Below are 15,128 nucleotides of genomic sequence, written 5' to 3'. Positions count from 1 at the left end.
AGAATTAAGACAAAACCCAACCTTCTAGGCAATATTAATTAGTACCTTCTCCTTTAGAGAGCAACTGTTTAAATGCAACTTGACTCCATACAACTGTCATTTCTAATGATAAGTGAGCAATTCAAAAGCAATTTTCTGTAGAGAGGAAGGATGGGGCAGTGAAGTAGATTTGCAGAGATACGGCTCAAGTTTGAACAATAAGCACAGAGTGGAAAGGGTTTTACTTTAGCCTGCTCTCAGGTGCTGCACATTTCCTCCTGGCCCAGGGATGCTTAAAGAGGCAGTCAAAGGCGGCACAGGCAAGAATCCAAAATTTCTACTTAATTTTATAGATAAACCATTTGCATCATCTTTGATAAATAGCAAGTCTGTGGGTTGATCAACTTTGTCCTGCTGCACCTGAGGGAGAGTACCCATGGGCTTCAGTGGACTATTCTTGAAATAGAACAAACTGTCTCTAATGTCCTATAGCGGGTCTTTCTGTTAATTGTCATTTTCTTCGTCGTCGTCGTCCTCCATCTCTGAGGTTTCTTCTGTTTCTTTCACTAACTGCTGGAAGTCTCCGGTCTCAGAATGCCACATGCACTTGATGGTCACTTTAAACTCTGCCATCTCATAGCCAAAGAGTTTCTGAAAGGGAGACAGGAACTTGTCACTCATACTGCTAGCTCTCACATTAAGTAACACCTTTAAACTGGATTATGCCAAAACAGGGGATGTAAGCAAGAGTCAAAGGGTGCATTTTAATATAAGGATAAGTTCAACTTGAGATAGACCAAAAGCATGAAGCTATTTTAATGCAGACTTTTCCCTTCAAGCTCGATTAGATGGATCCCTTCCCTCAGTCCATGCCACTCTCAGGCAGTTATGATTTTACTGCTGGTTTCAAAATGCACGGTATAAAACTAGAATGCAAAGGCAGGATTCAAATCTCAACATGCAAGGCATTTAATTCTTTTAGCAATACCTGGTCCATCATCCTGGTCATTTCTCCACGTGTTCTTAGAATTAAACAATACCTGTCTCAGCACAGGGTATTTCTCAAGTGATCAGCTGGACTCCTTCATTTGCATCTTGGGCTGTTCTTCCAGCTGGTCATTAATCCCCAGTCAAGTATTATTGCTTAGCAGCCAAAACAGCTCGTAAGGATGCATATTACAACCCTAATCAACAGCAGCTATGCATTATTGTTAATAGCCAGAAGTGAAGTTACTTGATTTGAGCACAAATGGTCTCATACACTGAATTAAATTTACTGGCCACACTGATTTGTAATGTCATGAAAGCTCCACAGGACTTGTTACTGGATGGAAATAGTGGCTGCCTGTGAACTACAGCTGCATAACTGCTGCTAATACGTTACTCACCAAGACACGAGCCTGTTCAGGGGTCAGAACATCCCCTTCCTTGCAGACTTCATAATCGGAAAGCAGTGTCACGACTCCTGCAGGAACAGGGAGGAAGAAGGGGATCCAGTCAGGGGGATGAATACCACTTGAGGTTAGAGAACACTAGAGCTGCTGTGGTAATCGGAGCTCTCAGCCTGGTTCTCTAGTGCTGGTAGTATAGAGTAATGAAGCTTCAACTCGGCAGCACAATAAATGGGTTTGATTTTTACATAGGCAGACAGTTCTGTGAGGAAATGTAATATAATGTAAGGCATGTATCAGTCGCTGAAATTGATATGCAGTGTAAACCCACTTCAGCGACTAATCTCTTAGCAGGTGTTTGCTTCATACCTGTCCTCTCCCAAATGCTGAGTCCCCACGGCTCCCCCATTTTCATGCAATTACTAATTCAGGCTGATTCCTTTGACAGAAACAACAGGAGACTTCACACGACTGCCTGTGGCTTTGCCAAGACATATACTGAAGTAAATAAATTACATTCTCCATGAGAAATCCTTGTGACCTGCAGGTCAAGCCCAGCTGACTGATTTGAAAAATCCAGGCATATAGGAGATGGGGCTTTCATCAGGTGCTTGGCTTATCCTGACCAGCTCTTAGAGACAAGAATATTATGATATAGAATAAACAAACAATTCTAGTGCCAACCAAGGAGGAGGAAGGGGATTTTAATATTAGATGTTCCCTGCTGAACATATGCTCTGACTTCTGCTTCCATCATCTAACACTCTCCCTACCAGGCCTTTCTGCATATATGCTGATCAAGAGGTTACCAACATTTATTAAATAAAAGCCAGTAAGTCTGGAATATTTTAGTGGCAGAGAGGGAATTATGATCAGATGTCCCAGCCAGCTCACATACCTTTTTTCAAAGCCGTTGGCAATCCCAGCTGCCGTAATTGAGGCTCCATGGAGTGGGGAAACTGCTCCAGGGGCCCTGTGTCCAAGCTCACTGTGAATGTTGCCTTGTTACCTGCACGGGCAAAGTCCACCTCTTTGAACTGAGAGAACCATCTGGGAGAGGGGGGAAGGAAACAAGAGTATTACTTATTCAAGAAACCTCCAGCTGTAGAATAAACCTCATTTGGGATGGGTCAGCCTTGGAACTCATCTATCCTACCCCAACAGGTGCGGACATTGTGAAATCAGCATCTATGGGTTTTGTACTACTGCCCATCACTGCAGTATCCAAACACCTTCCATGTACAACAGATCAGCAGTAATAAAGCCCAGAGTTTTGTTTTTTTTTTTTGGCAGGGGGAAAAGAAAGTGACTGAGGTTGTGAATGTTCTGTTGATGGTGGAAAAGCTCTACATGTAGGCAGGGTTGCCGTTTTTCCTGCTACCTCATTAAAGAAATGCATCCTTTTCAAGCTAGGTTTACAATTACCTCCTCCCCCCCAGCAAAATTCCTCTAATTAGTCTGGGTCCACAGGACGGATGACAGGCCAACTTACCAAGAGATGTTCTACTGCTTCCACACTCACTCTCGCCAGCAATACCAGAAGGTGATTTGTACTTGTGTCCATGTGTGTAGGTAACTCTTGGGGACTCTGGAAAGCTTTGCAGCTGTTTGACCCCACACTAACTTTACAGGTAAGTGCAAGTTATGTTAGAGCAGGGATCGGCAACCTTTGGCCCGCGGCCCACCAGGGTAAGCCCCCTGGCGGGCCGGGCCGGTTTGTTTACCTGCCACATCCGCTGGTTCGGCGGATCGCGGCTCCCACTGGCCGCAGTTCGCCACTCCAGGCCAATGGGGGCTGCGGGAAGTGTCGGCCAACACATCCCTTGGCCCGCACCGCTTCCCGCAGCCCCCATTGGCCTGGGACGGCGAACCACGGCCAGTGGGAGCCGCGATCAGCCGAACCTGTGGACGAGGCAGGTAAACAAACCGGCCCGGCCCACCTGGTGGGCCGCGGGCCAAAGGTTGCCGATCCCTGTGTTAGAGCATGAGATTCAGGAAAGGAAAAGTCCAGTCAGCTGTGTTTGTGGGGTGGTGGGCAGGAGATTGCTTAAGCAGTTGCTCACCCTGTGGCACTAGATTTTACTCTTATGGAGATTACCCAGTTCCAATGGACAAGCGTAGTTCAACATCTCCAAGAAAACAGCCATGTGCGTCAGAGTGTAGCACCTCCCATTCCCTTTTCAATCATGGCATAACCTGCTATAACTTCCCCCTGCCTTTCCCATCACAACTCCAAAGGGAGGTATGCATAGAAGCATTTTAAGCTGAACATTGTCATGAGACCAGCATCAAGGAGAGCAAGAGAATTGCTGCCAATAGCGGCTTCTGTTTCAGCGACGGAGAAGAGGCTCAGTATGAACTTCAGTTCTTTCTCAGTGAAGATGCAACACTGGTGGCAAGTGTGCCATTAGACCGAAGCCCCTTTGTTACCCCCACAGATACTTACTCGTTCACATCTTCTTTGGTGCGATTGGTGAACAGGAGACCGACTTCACCTCTTAGGTGTTTGCTGACCTGGAAGATAAGCAGTATGTGGAATTCAACAGAGCACTTAACCTGGGCCGTGCTGAAGCCCCCTAATAGCGAGTTTACTCAGGAAGCCCAGATAATTCAGAGGACCCAACCCTTAAGATTTGCAGATCTTGATTAATCAGCTGCAACGTGTCTTGCAGCCCTTTGGTGCTGTGAGGAAGACTAAATTAAGAAGGACCGGATGTAGATGGCAAGTCTATTTCAGGAGACTTTTCCTCCTGACGTGAAACTTGTTCTGTGGCTGAAGGAAGCAGTGGCTTGGCAGGACATTCCAGATGTAAACTCTGGAGAAAGGAGTTTAGATTGTGGGAGGTGGAAAAGGGTATGAATCACTGGGGCCTAAGAAAGAATTAAGATCAAGATTCTCAGATGTTTCATGAGGAAAAGTCAGAGAAATCCCATTTGAAAAGTCACTATGATCTAGTCATAGAATTGCTGAAGAAGAAAAATGAGTTGAACAGAGAATTTTTGGACTCCTGTGAGAGCTCTTAGTATCAGAGTTTAGTTTTTCAAACTGTAGTAAGAATTCCGTAGGGCTGAGGCTCCAAATTATTTTTAAAGCTTGGATGGATGAATTCAGACTGTTCACATACTGGCTGCAGTCCTCCTTCAGTGAGAGGCTAAAAAGATTTGAAGACACATCTACTGGTGGAGGTCCTTCGAGCTCTCCCAACAATTCTGCCTCCACAGCAAGAAGGTTAAGCAGTATTGGCTGAGAGATGCCACTTGTACCTGCAACCCAGACCTTCAGGATTGAGTTGCTCTACTACTAACAATAGGTATCTTGTGAGCAAGGCACGGTGATTTTACCCCTCACCCCCCAACACGCTGGAAGGAGGAGGGAATTGCTGCAACATCCTCGTGCACCCTTCCTTTGGTGAACTGATTAAAAGGACAAATTTCTTACTGTAGTGGAAGAACCTACGGTGAACAAAGCTACACTGACGTGAAGCTAACCACCACCAGAGTCAAAAGGCTGCCCACACTGGAAATGGGACTGATGTCAAAGACAACTTGCCTAAAGATCTACATATCAGTGAAGGACTGGCTTTATCATCAACATTGTGGTAGTGCTTAGGTGCCCCAGTCGTGGACCAGGACCCCTTTGTGCTAGGTGCTGTACAAACACAGAGCAGAAAAATGGTCCCTGCCCCCAAAGAGCTGACAATCTAAGTCAAGGGTCTCAAACTCAATTTACCTGAGGACTGGCACTGGCCCTAAAATCCTCCCAATGGCCAATAATATCACTGAAGATGGTGTTCCCGCCACCTCCCAGCCCGTTTCCCACCCTTTTCCCTCGCTCCCTTGGCCTCATGCCGCCCTGACTGACTCTGCCCGGCAACTAATGATGCCGTCTCCATGGCTGACTAGTGATGGTATCTCTGTCCCTCTCCCCCAGCCAATGGGAGCTGCGGGGGCGGCGCCTGCAGCAGACAGCTGGCAGCATGGCTGTATGCGTCTCTCCTCCGTGGCAACAGCAGGGATAGGGAACCGCTTGCAGGGAGCCGAGCTCTCCGAGGTGAATGACACGTTGCCGAGTGCAACTCCTGGGAGGGTCCCAGGAGCAGCAGGATGGAGCAACGTTGGGGGGAGGGGCATGTGAATCTCTCCTGCCCGCTCCCTCCCACCCCCAGCCGGCAGCCTTGAGGGCCGGATGAAAGAACTTTTTAAAAAGTTTCCATGGGCCGCAGTGGGGAGGTTCTCGGGCCGGGACTTTGAGACCCCTGATCTAAGTATTTGAATCCCATTTACTGCAGATGGAAGAGTATTGATCCATTCTGGCTCTCCAAAGCAATTCTTTATTTTCTCTTGAGATTTACAGAAAATAAGGCTTACTTCCAAAACATGCAAAAGCTATGGAAATCAGAACATACCTGGTGTAAGTTCTCCTTGTACTCATCAGCTGGCCCCCGTCCCAGTGCCACCATCATAACTTTGTTTTTCCCAAAGAAAATCCTATTAGAAAAAAAGGAAAAGAATCCATCATGATGGGCTCAATACATCTGCAGAGTTGAATCAGGGATGAAGACGGGTTCTCAATCGGGGAGTCGCAGCCTCTCCCTTTTTAAGGGCTGGGGAAGGGGATCCTGAAACTTCTCTCTTGTAACCTAAGAATTAGGAAAGTTACTGTTCTGCCCCAAACAGGAGGGATGGACGGTGATAGGCATTGCATCACTTTAGCTCTACATGCCAATGCCTGGAAGCTGCCATGGAACACTGCCGCTTTTTAAATCCTAGAGTTAACCCCAGGACTGCAGCCAAGAGCCCCAAGCTGGAAACTATCCTCTTGAGGGGTGGAAGAGAAGAAAATTCATAGAGCTCTTCTAGCAGTTACCTCCCCCTCCCACAGAACTAAGTACAGTAATCTGTCTAAGGTATGTATACACCTATAACACAATATTCATGATCAGTAGCCATGAGCGGAAGCAATCTCGGAGACTACTGCTCACCTGCTGTGCTTCCAGGCACTTCTGATATCCTTCAGCTTGTTGTTTCTCATGTTGGCAACAGAGAAGATAAAGAGGTATTTGTAGGTGTCCACACATTTCCGCAACTATAGGAAAACATGATGTTGAGCAGTTATAGCAAACATCAGAGAAATCCCCATTGCATACCAATGCATTTCTGCAACAGCTTAAACACAGAAGATGGGATGGAAGGATTGTTCAAAAATTCTATTCATGGCAACATCTCTAGCTCCCCAGCAATATCATGGAACTAACTACTATGATTTTGATGTGAGATTCTCCATTTGAACTAATCAACTGTAAAAAAAAATTTTTTTTTTTTTTTTACATTAAAATAAATGTGGATCGGACACAGACTTCTCTTAGGGGAGAGTCTGATGATAGAGAATCTCCAGGTTATAGTCAGGAGCAGAGGACTGAAAAGTATAATGTAAGGGCCGGATCAGATGATAAACAGTCACATAAAAAAGAATCTGGCACATCAGAAAAAGGCAGGCTAATAAACAGGGACAAGTTTTTAAAGTGCTTGTACACAAATGCCAGAAGTCTAAATAATAAGATGGGTGAACTAGAGTGCCTTGTGATAAAGGAGGATATAGATATAATAGGCATCACAGAAACCTGGTGGACTGAGAGCAATCAATGGGACACAATCATTCCGGGGTACAAAATATATCGGAAGGACAGAACAGGCCATGCAGGGGGAGGAGTGGCACTATATGTTAAAGAAAGTGTAGATTCAAATGAAGTAAAAATCTTAAGCGAATCCACAGGTTCCATAGAGTCTCTATGGATAGAAATTTCATGCTCTAGTAAAAATATAACATTAGGGATCTATTATCGACCACCTGACCAGGACAGTAATAGTGATGATGAAATGCTAAGGGAAATTAGAGAGGCTATCAAAATTAAGAACCCAATAATAGTGGGGGATTTCAATTATCCCCATATTGACTGGGAACATTTCACTTCAGGACGAAATGCAGAGATAAAATTTCTCGATACTTTAAATGACTGCTTCATGGAGCAGCTGGTACGGGAACCCACAAGGGGAGAGGCGACTCTAGATTTAATCCTGAGTGGAGCGCAGGAGCTGGTCCAAGAGGTAACTATAGCGGGACCGCTTGGAAATAGTGACCATAATACAATAGCATCCAACATCCCTGTGGTGGGAAGAACACCTCAACTGCCCAACACTGTGGCCCTTAATTTCAAAAGGGGGAACTATACAAAAATGAGGGGGTTAGTTAGACAAAAGTTAAAAGGTACAGTGACTAAAGTGAAATCCCTGCAAGTTGCGTGGGCCCTTTTTAAAGACACCATAATAGAGGCTCAACTTCAATGTATACCCCAAATTAAGAAAAACAGTAAAAGAACTAAAAAAGAGCCACCGTGGCTTAACAACCATGTAAAAGAAGCAGTGAGAGATAAAAAGACTTCCTTTAAAAAGTGGAAGTCAAATCCTAGTGAGGCAAATAGAAAGGAGCACAAACACTGCCAACTTAAGTGCAAGAGTGTAATAAGAAAAGCCAAAGAGGAGTTTGAAGAACGGCTAGCCAAAAACTCCAAAGGTAATAACAAAATGTTTTTTAAGTACATCAGAAGCAGGAAGCCTGCTAAACAACCAGTGGGGCCCCTTGACGATGAAAATACAAAAGGAGCGCTTAAAGATGATAAAGTCATTGCGGAGAAACTAAATGGATTCTTTGCTTCAGTCTTCACGGCTGAGGATGTTAGGGAGATTCCCAAACCTGAGCTGGCTTTTGTAGGTGACAAATCTGAGGAACTGTCACAGATTGAAGTATCACTAGAGGAGGTTTTGGAATTAATTGATAAACTCAACATTAACAAGTCACCGGGACCAGATGGCATTCACCCAAGAGTTCTGAAAGAACTCAAATGTGAAGTTGCGGAACTATTAACTAAGGTTTGTAACCTGTCCTTTAAATCGGCTTCGGTACCCAATGACTGGAAGTTAGCTAATGCAACGCCAATATTTAAAAAGGGCTCTAGGGGTGATCCCGGCAATTACAGACCGGTAAGTCTAACGTCGGTACCGGGCAAATTAGTTGAAACAATAGTAAAGAACAAAATTGTCAGACACATAGAAAAACATAAACTCTTGAGCAATAGTCAACATGGTTTCTGTAAAGGGAAATCGTGTCTTACTAATCTATTAGAGTTCTTTGAAGGGGTCAACAAACATGTGGACAAGGGGGATCCGGTGGACATAGTGTACTTAGATTTCCAGAAAGCCTTTGACAAGGTCCCTCACCAAAGGCTCTTACGTAAATTAAGCTGTCATGGGATAAAAGGGAAGGTCCTTTCATGGATTGAGAACTGGTTAAAGGACAGGGAACAAAGGGTAGGAATTAATGGTAAATTCTCAGAATGGAGAGGGGTAACTAGTGGTGTTCCCCAAGGGTCAGTCCTAGGACCAATCCTATTCAATTTATTCATAAATGATCTGGAGAAAGGGGTAAACAGTGAGGTGGCAAAGTTTGCAGATGATACTAAACTACTCAAGATAGTTAAGACCAAAGCAGATTGTGAAGAACTTCAAAAAGATCTCACAAAACTAAGTGATTGGGCAGCAAAATGGCAAATGAAATTTAATGTGGATAAATGTAAAGTAATGCACATTGGAAAAAATAACCCCAACTATACATACAACATGATGGGGGCTAATTTAGCTACAACGAGTCAGGAAAAAGATCTTGGCGTCATCGTGGATAGTTCTCTAAAGATGTCCACGCAGTGTGCAGAGGCGGTCAAAAAAGCAAACAGGATGTTAGGAATCATTAAAAAGGGGATAGAGAATAAGACTGAGAATATATTATTGCCCTTATATAAATCCATGGTACGCCCACATCTCGAATACTGTGTACAGATGTGGTCTCCTCACCTCAAAAAAGATATTCTAGCACTAGAAAAGGTTCAGAAAAGAGCAACTAAAATGATTAAGGGTTTAGAGAGGGTCCCATATGAGGAAAGATTAAAGAGGCTAGGACTCTTCAGTTTGGAAAAGAGAAGACTAAGGGGGGACATGATAGAGGTATATAAAATCATGAGTGATGTTGAGAAAGTGGATAAGGAAAAGTTATTTACTTATTCCCATAATACAAGAACTAGGGGTCACCAAATGAAATTAATAGGCAGCAGGTTTAAAACAAATAAAAGGAAGTTCTTCTTCACACAGCGCACAGTCAACTTGTGGAACTCCTTACCTGAGGAGGTTGTGAAGGCTAGGACTATAACAATGTTTAAAAGGGGACTGGATAAATTCATGGTGGCTAAGTCCATAAATGGCTATTAGCCAGGATGGGTAAGAATGGTGTCCCTAGCCTCTGTTCGTCAGAGGATGGAGATGGATGGCAGGAGAGAGATCACTTGATCATTGCCTGTTAGGTTCACTCCCTCTGGGGCACCTGGCATTGGCCACTGTCGGTAGACAGATACTGGGCTAGATGGACCTTTGGTCTGACCCAGTACGGCCTTTCTTATGTTCTTATGTAAATTATAAAACAAACAGTATTTGCTAAACTAACTCTCTCTCTCTCTCTCTCTCTCTCTCTCTCCCCAACGCTTAGCCAGTCGGCTGTAGCCATCATTCATCATTTGGCGCGTTCCTGCGCAACCGCGAAGGCTTGACGGCCTGAGAGTCCAACATCAGAACAGACTCGATGAACCCATGTAATAAGGGGTCTGCCTCTGGGCCGCCTCCACCCCTCAGTTGGTGGAATTTTATCCCGGATGTTACAAGCCACCTGGAGAACAGCGTTTGCTGGAAGTCTTGTGGCATCTTTGAGACATGCCCAAAAAGCATAAGGTGCCGCCTGAGGACAATGGCCCCAGTAGTCTGTAGACCCGAATTACCATAAACATCTGCATTACAGATGAAGTTAACTCCACTTTATGCCCAATATATGACGTTGACATTTTGTGTGGAAAGCCTCCAGCTTTGCCCAGTCTGCGCGGCATAGCGTCCATGTTTCGCAGCTGTACATCACTATGGGAAGGATGCAGCTCGAATAAATCCTAAACTTGGTTGTCATACTAAGATGATGTTGATTCCAAATCCGCTGTAAATGGCCCATGGCAGATGCTGCGATGCCAATCTGATGGAGAACCTCCGTGTGAGAATTGGAGGAGCTGATAAGTATAGAACCCAGATCGCAAAAGCTGGAAACTGATTCAACAGTTTCATTGTTCAAAGAGATTGGAGTTGCAGGTGGACCTGGTCTTAGATTTTGCAGTTTTGTCTTTGACCATGAAACATGGAGACCAATTTTAGCTAACTCCTCCTCCATATGCTGGAGTGCCTCACAAAACCTGTTGGGACTCTGTATTAAAAGAACAACGTCATCAGCACAGTCAAGGTCTGTGAGCGAGAGATCGCCGATCTCAATGCCTATGGACCTGACAGAATGCTGCATTATGAAATCCATTGCCCGACAAAAGAATGCAGGGGCCAGAATGCAACCCTGCCCAACACCAGATACTGATTTAAAAGGCACTGACATCTGGTTCCCCAGACGAACATGGGCAGTGGTTCCATTAAGAAGCTCTATAATCAAGTCCAGCGAAGTGGTAGGGACACCTATGCCCTTTAAGGCCTTCCATAACGCGACACGGTCTACTGAATCAAATGCAGCCTTAAGATCAACATACGCTATGTGCAGGTGCTTCCTGAACTCGCAATGTATTTCTGACAATAAGCGAAGGACCAAAATGGTGTCTAATGTGGACCTGTTCCTCATAAAGCCTGACTGTTGGGGACGACGCTTCCAATGTAGCAAAGGCTCCAGGCGTGCCAGGAAAACATGTGCAAACACCTTCCCTGTAATGGAGAGCAAGGTGATGAGCCTGTGGCTCTTACATTCATTGCGTGGTCCCTTGCCCTTATGGAATTAGATCACAATGCCGTCCTTCCAGGCGGTTGGCAGGGTTCCAGTTCTCCACACCAGACGAAAGATGGCCAGAAGTGATTCAGCTAGAGGATCAATAGCACATTTTAGCAGCTCTGAGGGGATGCCATCAGCACCGTCTGCGTGTCCGTGTTTCAGTTTAGAGATGGCACACTTCACTTCATCCAATGTTCGTGCATGAGTACAAATGTCTGGATCTGGAACCACAGTGACTGCCAGATCAACCAGCTCTGAACAAGCGGCAGCTGGAGGATGGTTCAGGACACTGTGATAATGTTCCATCCAGCGTGAGAGAATGTCATCATCTGATTTACATGGATGGCCTTGGCTGTTGTTCAGGATGCTGTTTGTAGTGACTACCTCGACCGCTAAAGTGCAGTACACAACTCAACCATTAAGCCCACTGTCCTACCCCTGATAGAAGCCAATACCTGAAGAGACGAAGAAGCCTCAGTAATGTAGTTGGTCAATTGTATGACCCACTACACAGACAGCACGACGAATTCTTTTATGACCCTTGTGGCACTCAGCTTAAGTCCTGAGGAAGTTTTACTGTATGCACTGTAACTTTTTTTTTTTATAAGAAATTTAACAGATCTTTAATGAATTCATCTGACACAACAGTTGACCATTCTCAAAGTGCTTCTTTTCTATATTTCTGGGGTCTAGTCAAATTGCCTCTGTGTGCCTCGGTTTCCCCACATCTGTAAAGCATGTAGTGAGACTTAGTCTGTGTAAAGTATATTAAGAGCCTCACCCGGAGGAGATTCTACAGAAGGGAAAGAGCATATCTGTTTTTCTCCGATATAGAATGGAAAACTAAATGCAGCACCTTATGACGTATGTTCTTACTTACCTCTTCTATTAAACTCTGTTTGACTTCTAAACCTTTCTTTGTGGTTTTTGTTAGGGAAACTGAAAGGAAGAAGAAGAGCTTCAGCATTATTGATCACTTGGGCACTGCTTATGTACAATTAAAGTACAATTAAAAAGCACAGAAATGTGGCTGCCAAATACACTCTGGACATCAGCTTTAATGAACTCAAAGACTTTTGACTCATTTCTAGAAGACCATGTGCAACCTTCTAGCACTGATGCTTTGCTGGGAGCGCCCGCATGGTTGTAGGATCAGGGTTTCCTTTACTAATTAAAACCATGAGCTACAAACCATCATTGAAATAAAACATTTCAGGGTTTCATATTACACTGACATGCAACAGCACATCGCCAGATATTTGCATCATCCCAGGTAAGAGGCAAGGAACTCATGAATAGAAAGTAAACAGCGTTACTGAGGCTGCCAGATTGGTTCTATAATTCCCAGACCAACTAACACAGCCTATTCTGCCTAATGTCTGCACACAACTCCCCCACCCCCCACCTCAGTAACAATGAGGAGTCTGGTGGCACCTTAAAGGCTAACAGATTCATTTGGGCATAAGTTTTCACGGGTAAAAAACCCACTTCTTCAGATGCATGGAGTGAAAATTACAGATACAGGCATAAATATATATACTGGCACATGAAGAGAAGGGAGTTACCTTACAAATGGAGAACCAGTGTTGACAAGGCCAATCCAGTCAGGGTGGATGTGGTCCACTCCCAATAATTGATGAGGCGGTGTCAATACCAAGAGAGGGAAAATTGCTTTTGTAGTGAAGGTAACTCCCTCTCTTCATGTGCCAGTATGTATATTTATGCCTATATCTGTAATTTTCACTCCATGCATCTGAAGAAATGGGTTTTTTACCCACGAAAGCTTATGCCCAAATAAATCTGATAGTCTTTGAGGTGCCACCGGACTCCTCATTGTTTTTCTGGATACAGACTAACACGGCTAGTCCTCTGATACTCAGACCTCAGTGGTTCCGTAGCCAAACAATCAACATTACCCAAAAGAGCCACAGGAGTGTGAATTCGTTGTTTCGTTTATATATATATAAAACTCTCTCACAGCAAACTGCCTGACCAAAACAACAAGGAGTCTGGTGGCACCTTAAAGACAGATTTATTTGGGCATAAGCTTTCGTGGATAAAAACCTCACTTCTTCAGATGCATAGAGTGAAAGTTACAGATGCAGGCATTATATACTGACACATGGAGAGCAGGGAGTTACTTCGCAAGTGGAGAACCAGTGTTGACAGGGCCAATTCAATCAGGGTGGATGTGGTCCACTCCCAATAATAGATGAGGAGGTGTCAATTCCAGGAGAGGAAAAGCTGCTTCTGTAATGAGCCAGCCACTCCCAGTCCCTATTCAAGCCCAGATTAATGGTGTTAAATTTGCAAATGAATTTTAGTTCTGCTGTTTCTCTTTGAAGTCTGTTTCTGAAGTTTTTTTGTTCAATGATAGTGACTTTTAAATCTGTAATAGAATGACCAGGGAGATTGAAGTGTTCACTTACTGGCTTTTGTATGTTACCATTCCTGATGTCCGATTTGTGTCCATTTATTCTTTTGCGGAGGGACTGTCCAGTTTGGCCAATGTACATGGCAGAGGGGCATTGCTGGCACATGATGGCATATATAACATTAGTAAATGTGCAGGTGAATGAGCCCTTGATGGTGTGGCTGATGTGGTTGGGTCCTCTGATGGTGTCGCCAGAGTAGATATGGGGACAGAGTAGGCAACGAGGTTTGCTACAGGGATTGGTTCCTGGGTTGGTGTTTCTGTGGTGTGGGGTGTAGTTGCTGGTGAGTATTTGCTTCAGGTTGGGGGGTTGTCTGTAAGCGAGGACTGGCCTGCCTCCCAAGGTCTGTGAGAGTGAGGGATCATTTTCCAGGATAGGTTGTAGATCGTGGATAATGCGCTGGAGAGGTTTTAGCTGGGGACATATGTGATGGCCAGTGGTGTTCTGTTATTGTCCTTATTGGGCCTGTCCTGTAGTAGGTGATTTCTGGGTACCCGTCTTGCTCTGTAAATCTGTTTCCTCACTTCCCCAGGTGGGTACTGTAGTTTCACTCTATGCATCTGAAGAAGTGAGGTTTTTTACCCACGAAAGCTTATGCCCAAATCAATCTGTTAGTCTTTAAGGTGCCACCAGACTCCTTGTTGTTTTTGTAGATACAGACTAACATGGCTACCCCATGACACTTGACACCATGCCTGACCAAGTATTCCACAATGGGTTTAGTAACATAGTAAAAGCATCCTGAGTGGCTGTTAATTAAATCAGTGTTTTTATATCACGTGCTGCACGGAGCCGCAGGAGAGACATTCACGAGCCCCCGGCGGCTCCCACGCCGCAGTATCACGGCGTTACGGCAGCCAGGGGCTCACCGAGGGTGGAACAGACCCCACCGGGGGCCCCACCTCCGCGGAGCAGGGAAGCCACCACCGAAACGCGAGCGGCCCTGCCGGGCCCAGCCTCCCGCCTGCAAAGGGGCGCGGGCGCCGGGCGGACAGCGGGAGGGGAGGGCAGAGGGGGCCCCCGGCCCAGGCTCGGGGAGGGGGCGGGCGGTGAGGTGAGCTGGGGGGGTCCCTGGGCGGGGAAGGAGGAATGGGGGGGGGGTCACTCACTCTTCTTGTCCCGCTTGGATTTAGGCATGGCTCGCACGTTGCTGCCCCAGCTGAGCGCGCCAAGGACCCTGTGCGCCGCGAGGGCTGCCGGGATAGGAAACCCCTGGAGGTGCCCGAGGAGGTGCCTGACCAGAGCTGCCCTCGCTGGGGTAATCCCTTCCGCCACAGCCGGCCCCGCGCGCCCCTTTCCGCGGGGAGGCTGCCCCCTACGCCGCCCTTAGCTCCAACACAAATAGCTGACCCTGCCCGGGAGAGGCTGTTTTTTTTTCTCACTCAGGCGCCCATTGGGCAGCCCCCGCGGGCGAGGCCC

The 15,128-nt window shown here is 45.7% G+C and overlaps 1 protein-coding gene across 1 annotated transcript; it reads right to left on the bottom strand.

The window, feature by feature from the left end:
- Positions 1-204: 204 nt before the first annotated feature.
- Positions 205-14,883, bottom strand: MRTO4 (MRT4 homolog, ribosome maturation factor). The gene is made up of 8 exons (XM_065421340.1): positions 14,819-14,883; positions 12,155-12,213; positions 6,353-6,456; positions 5,777-5,858; positions 3,817-3,884; positions 2,269-2,420; positions 1,368-1,444; positions 205-630 (listed from the first exon to the last, which is right to left on the bottom strand). The coding sequence occupies exons 1-8, from the start codon at positions 14,844-14,846 to the stop codon at positions 484-486; spliced, it is 717 nt and encodes a 238-aa protein (XP_065277412.1). The 5' UTR covers positions 14,847-14,883; the 3' UTR covers positions 205-483.
- Positions 14,884-15,128: the final 245 nt, after the last annotated feature.

The sequence above is a fragment of the Emys orbicularis genome, chromosome 22, assembly GCF_028017835.1.
Source record: "Emys orbicularis isolate rEmyOrb1 chromosome 22, rEmyOrb1.hap1, whole genome shotgun sequence".
NCBI lineage: Eukaryota > Metazoa > Chordata > Testudines > Emydidae > Emys > Emys orbicularis.
This window is presented reverse-complemented; position numbering and strand designations above follow the sequence as displayed.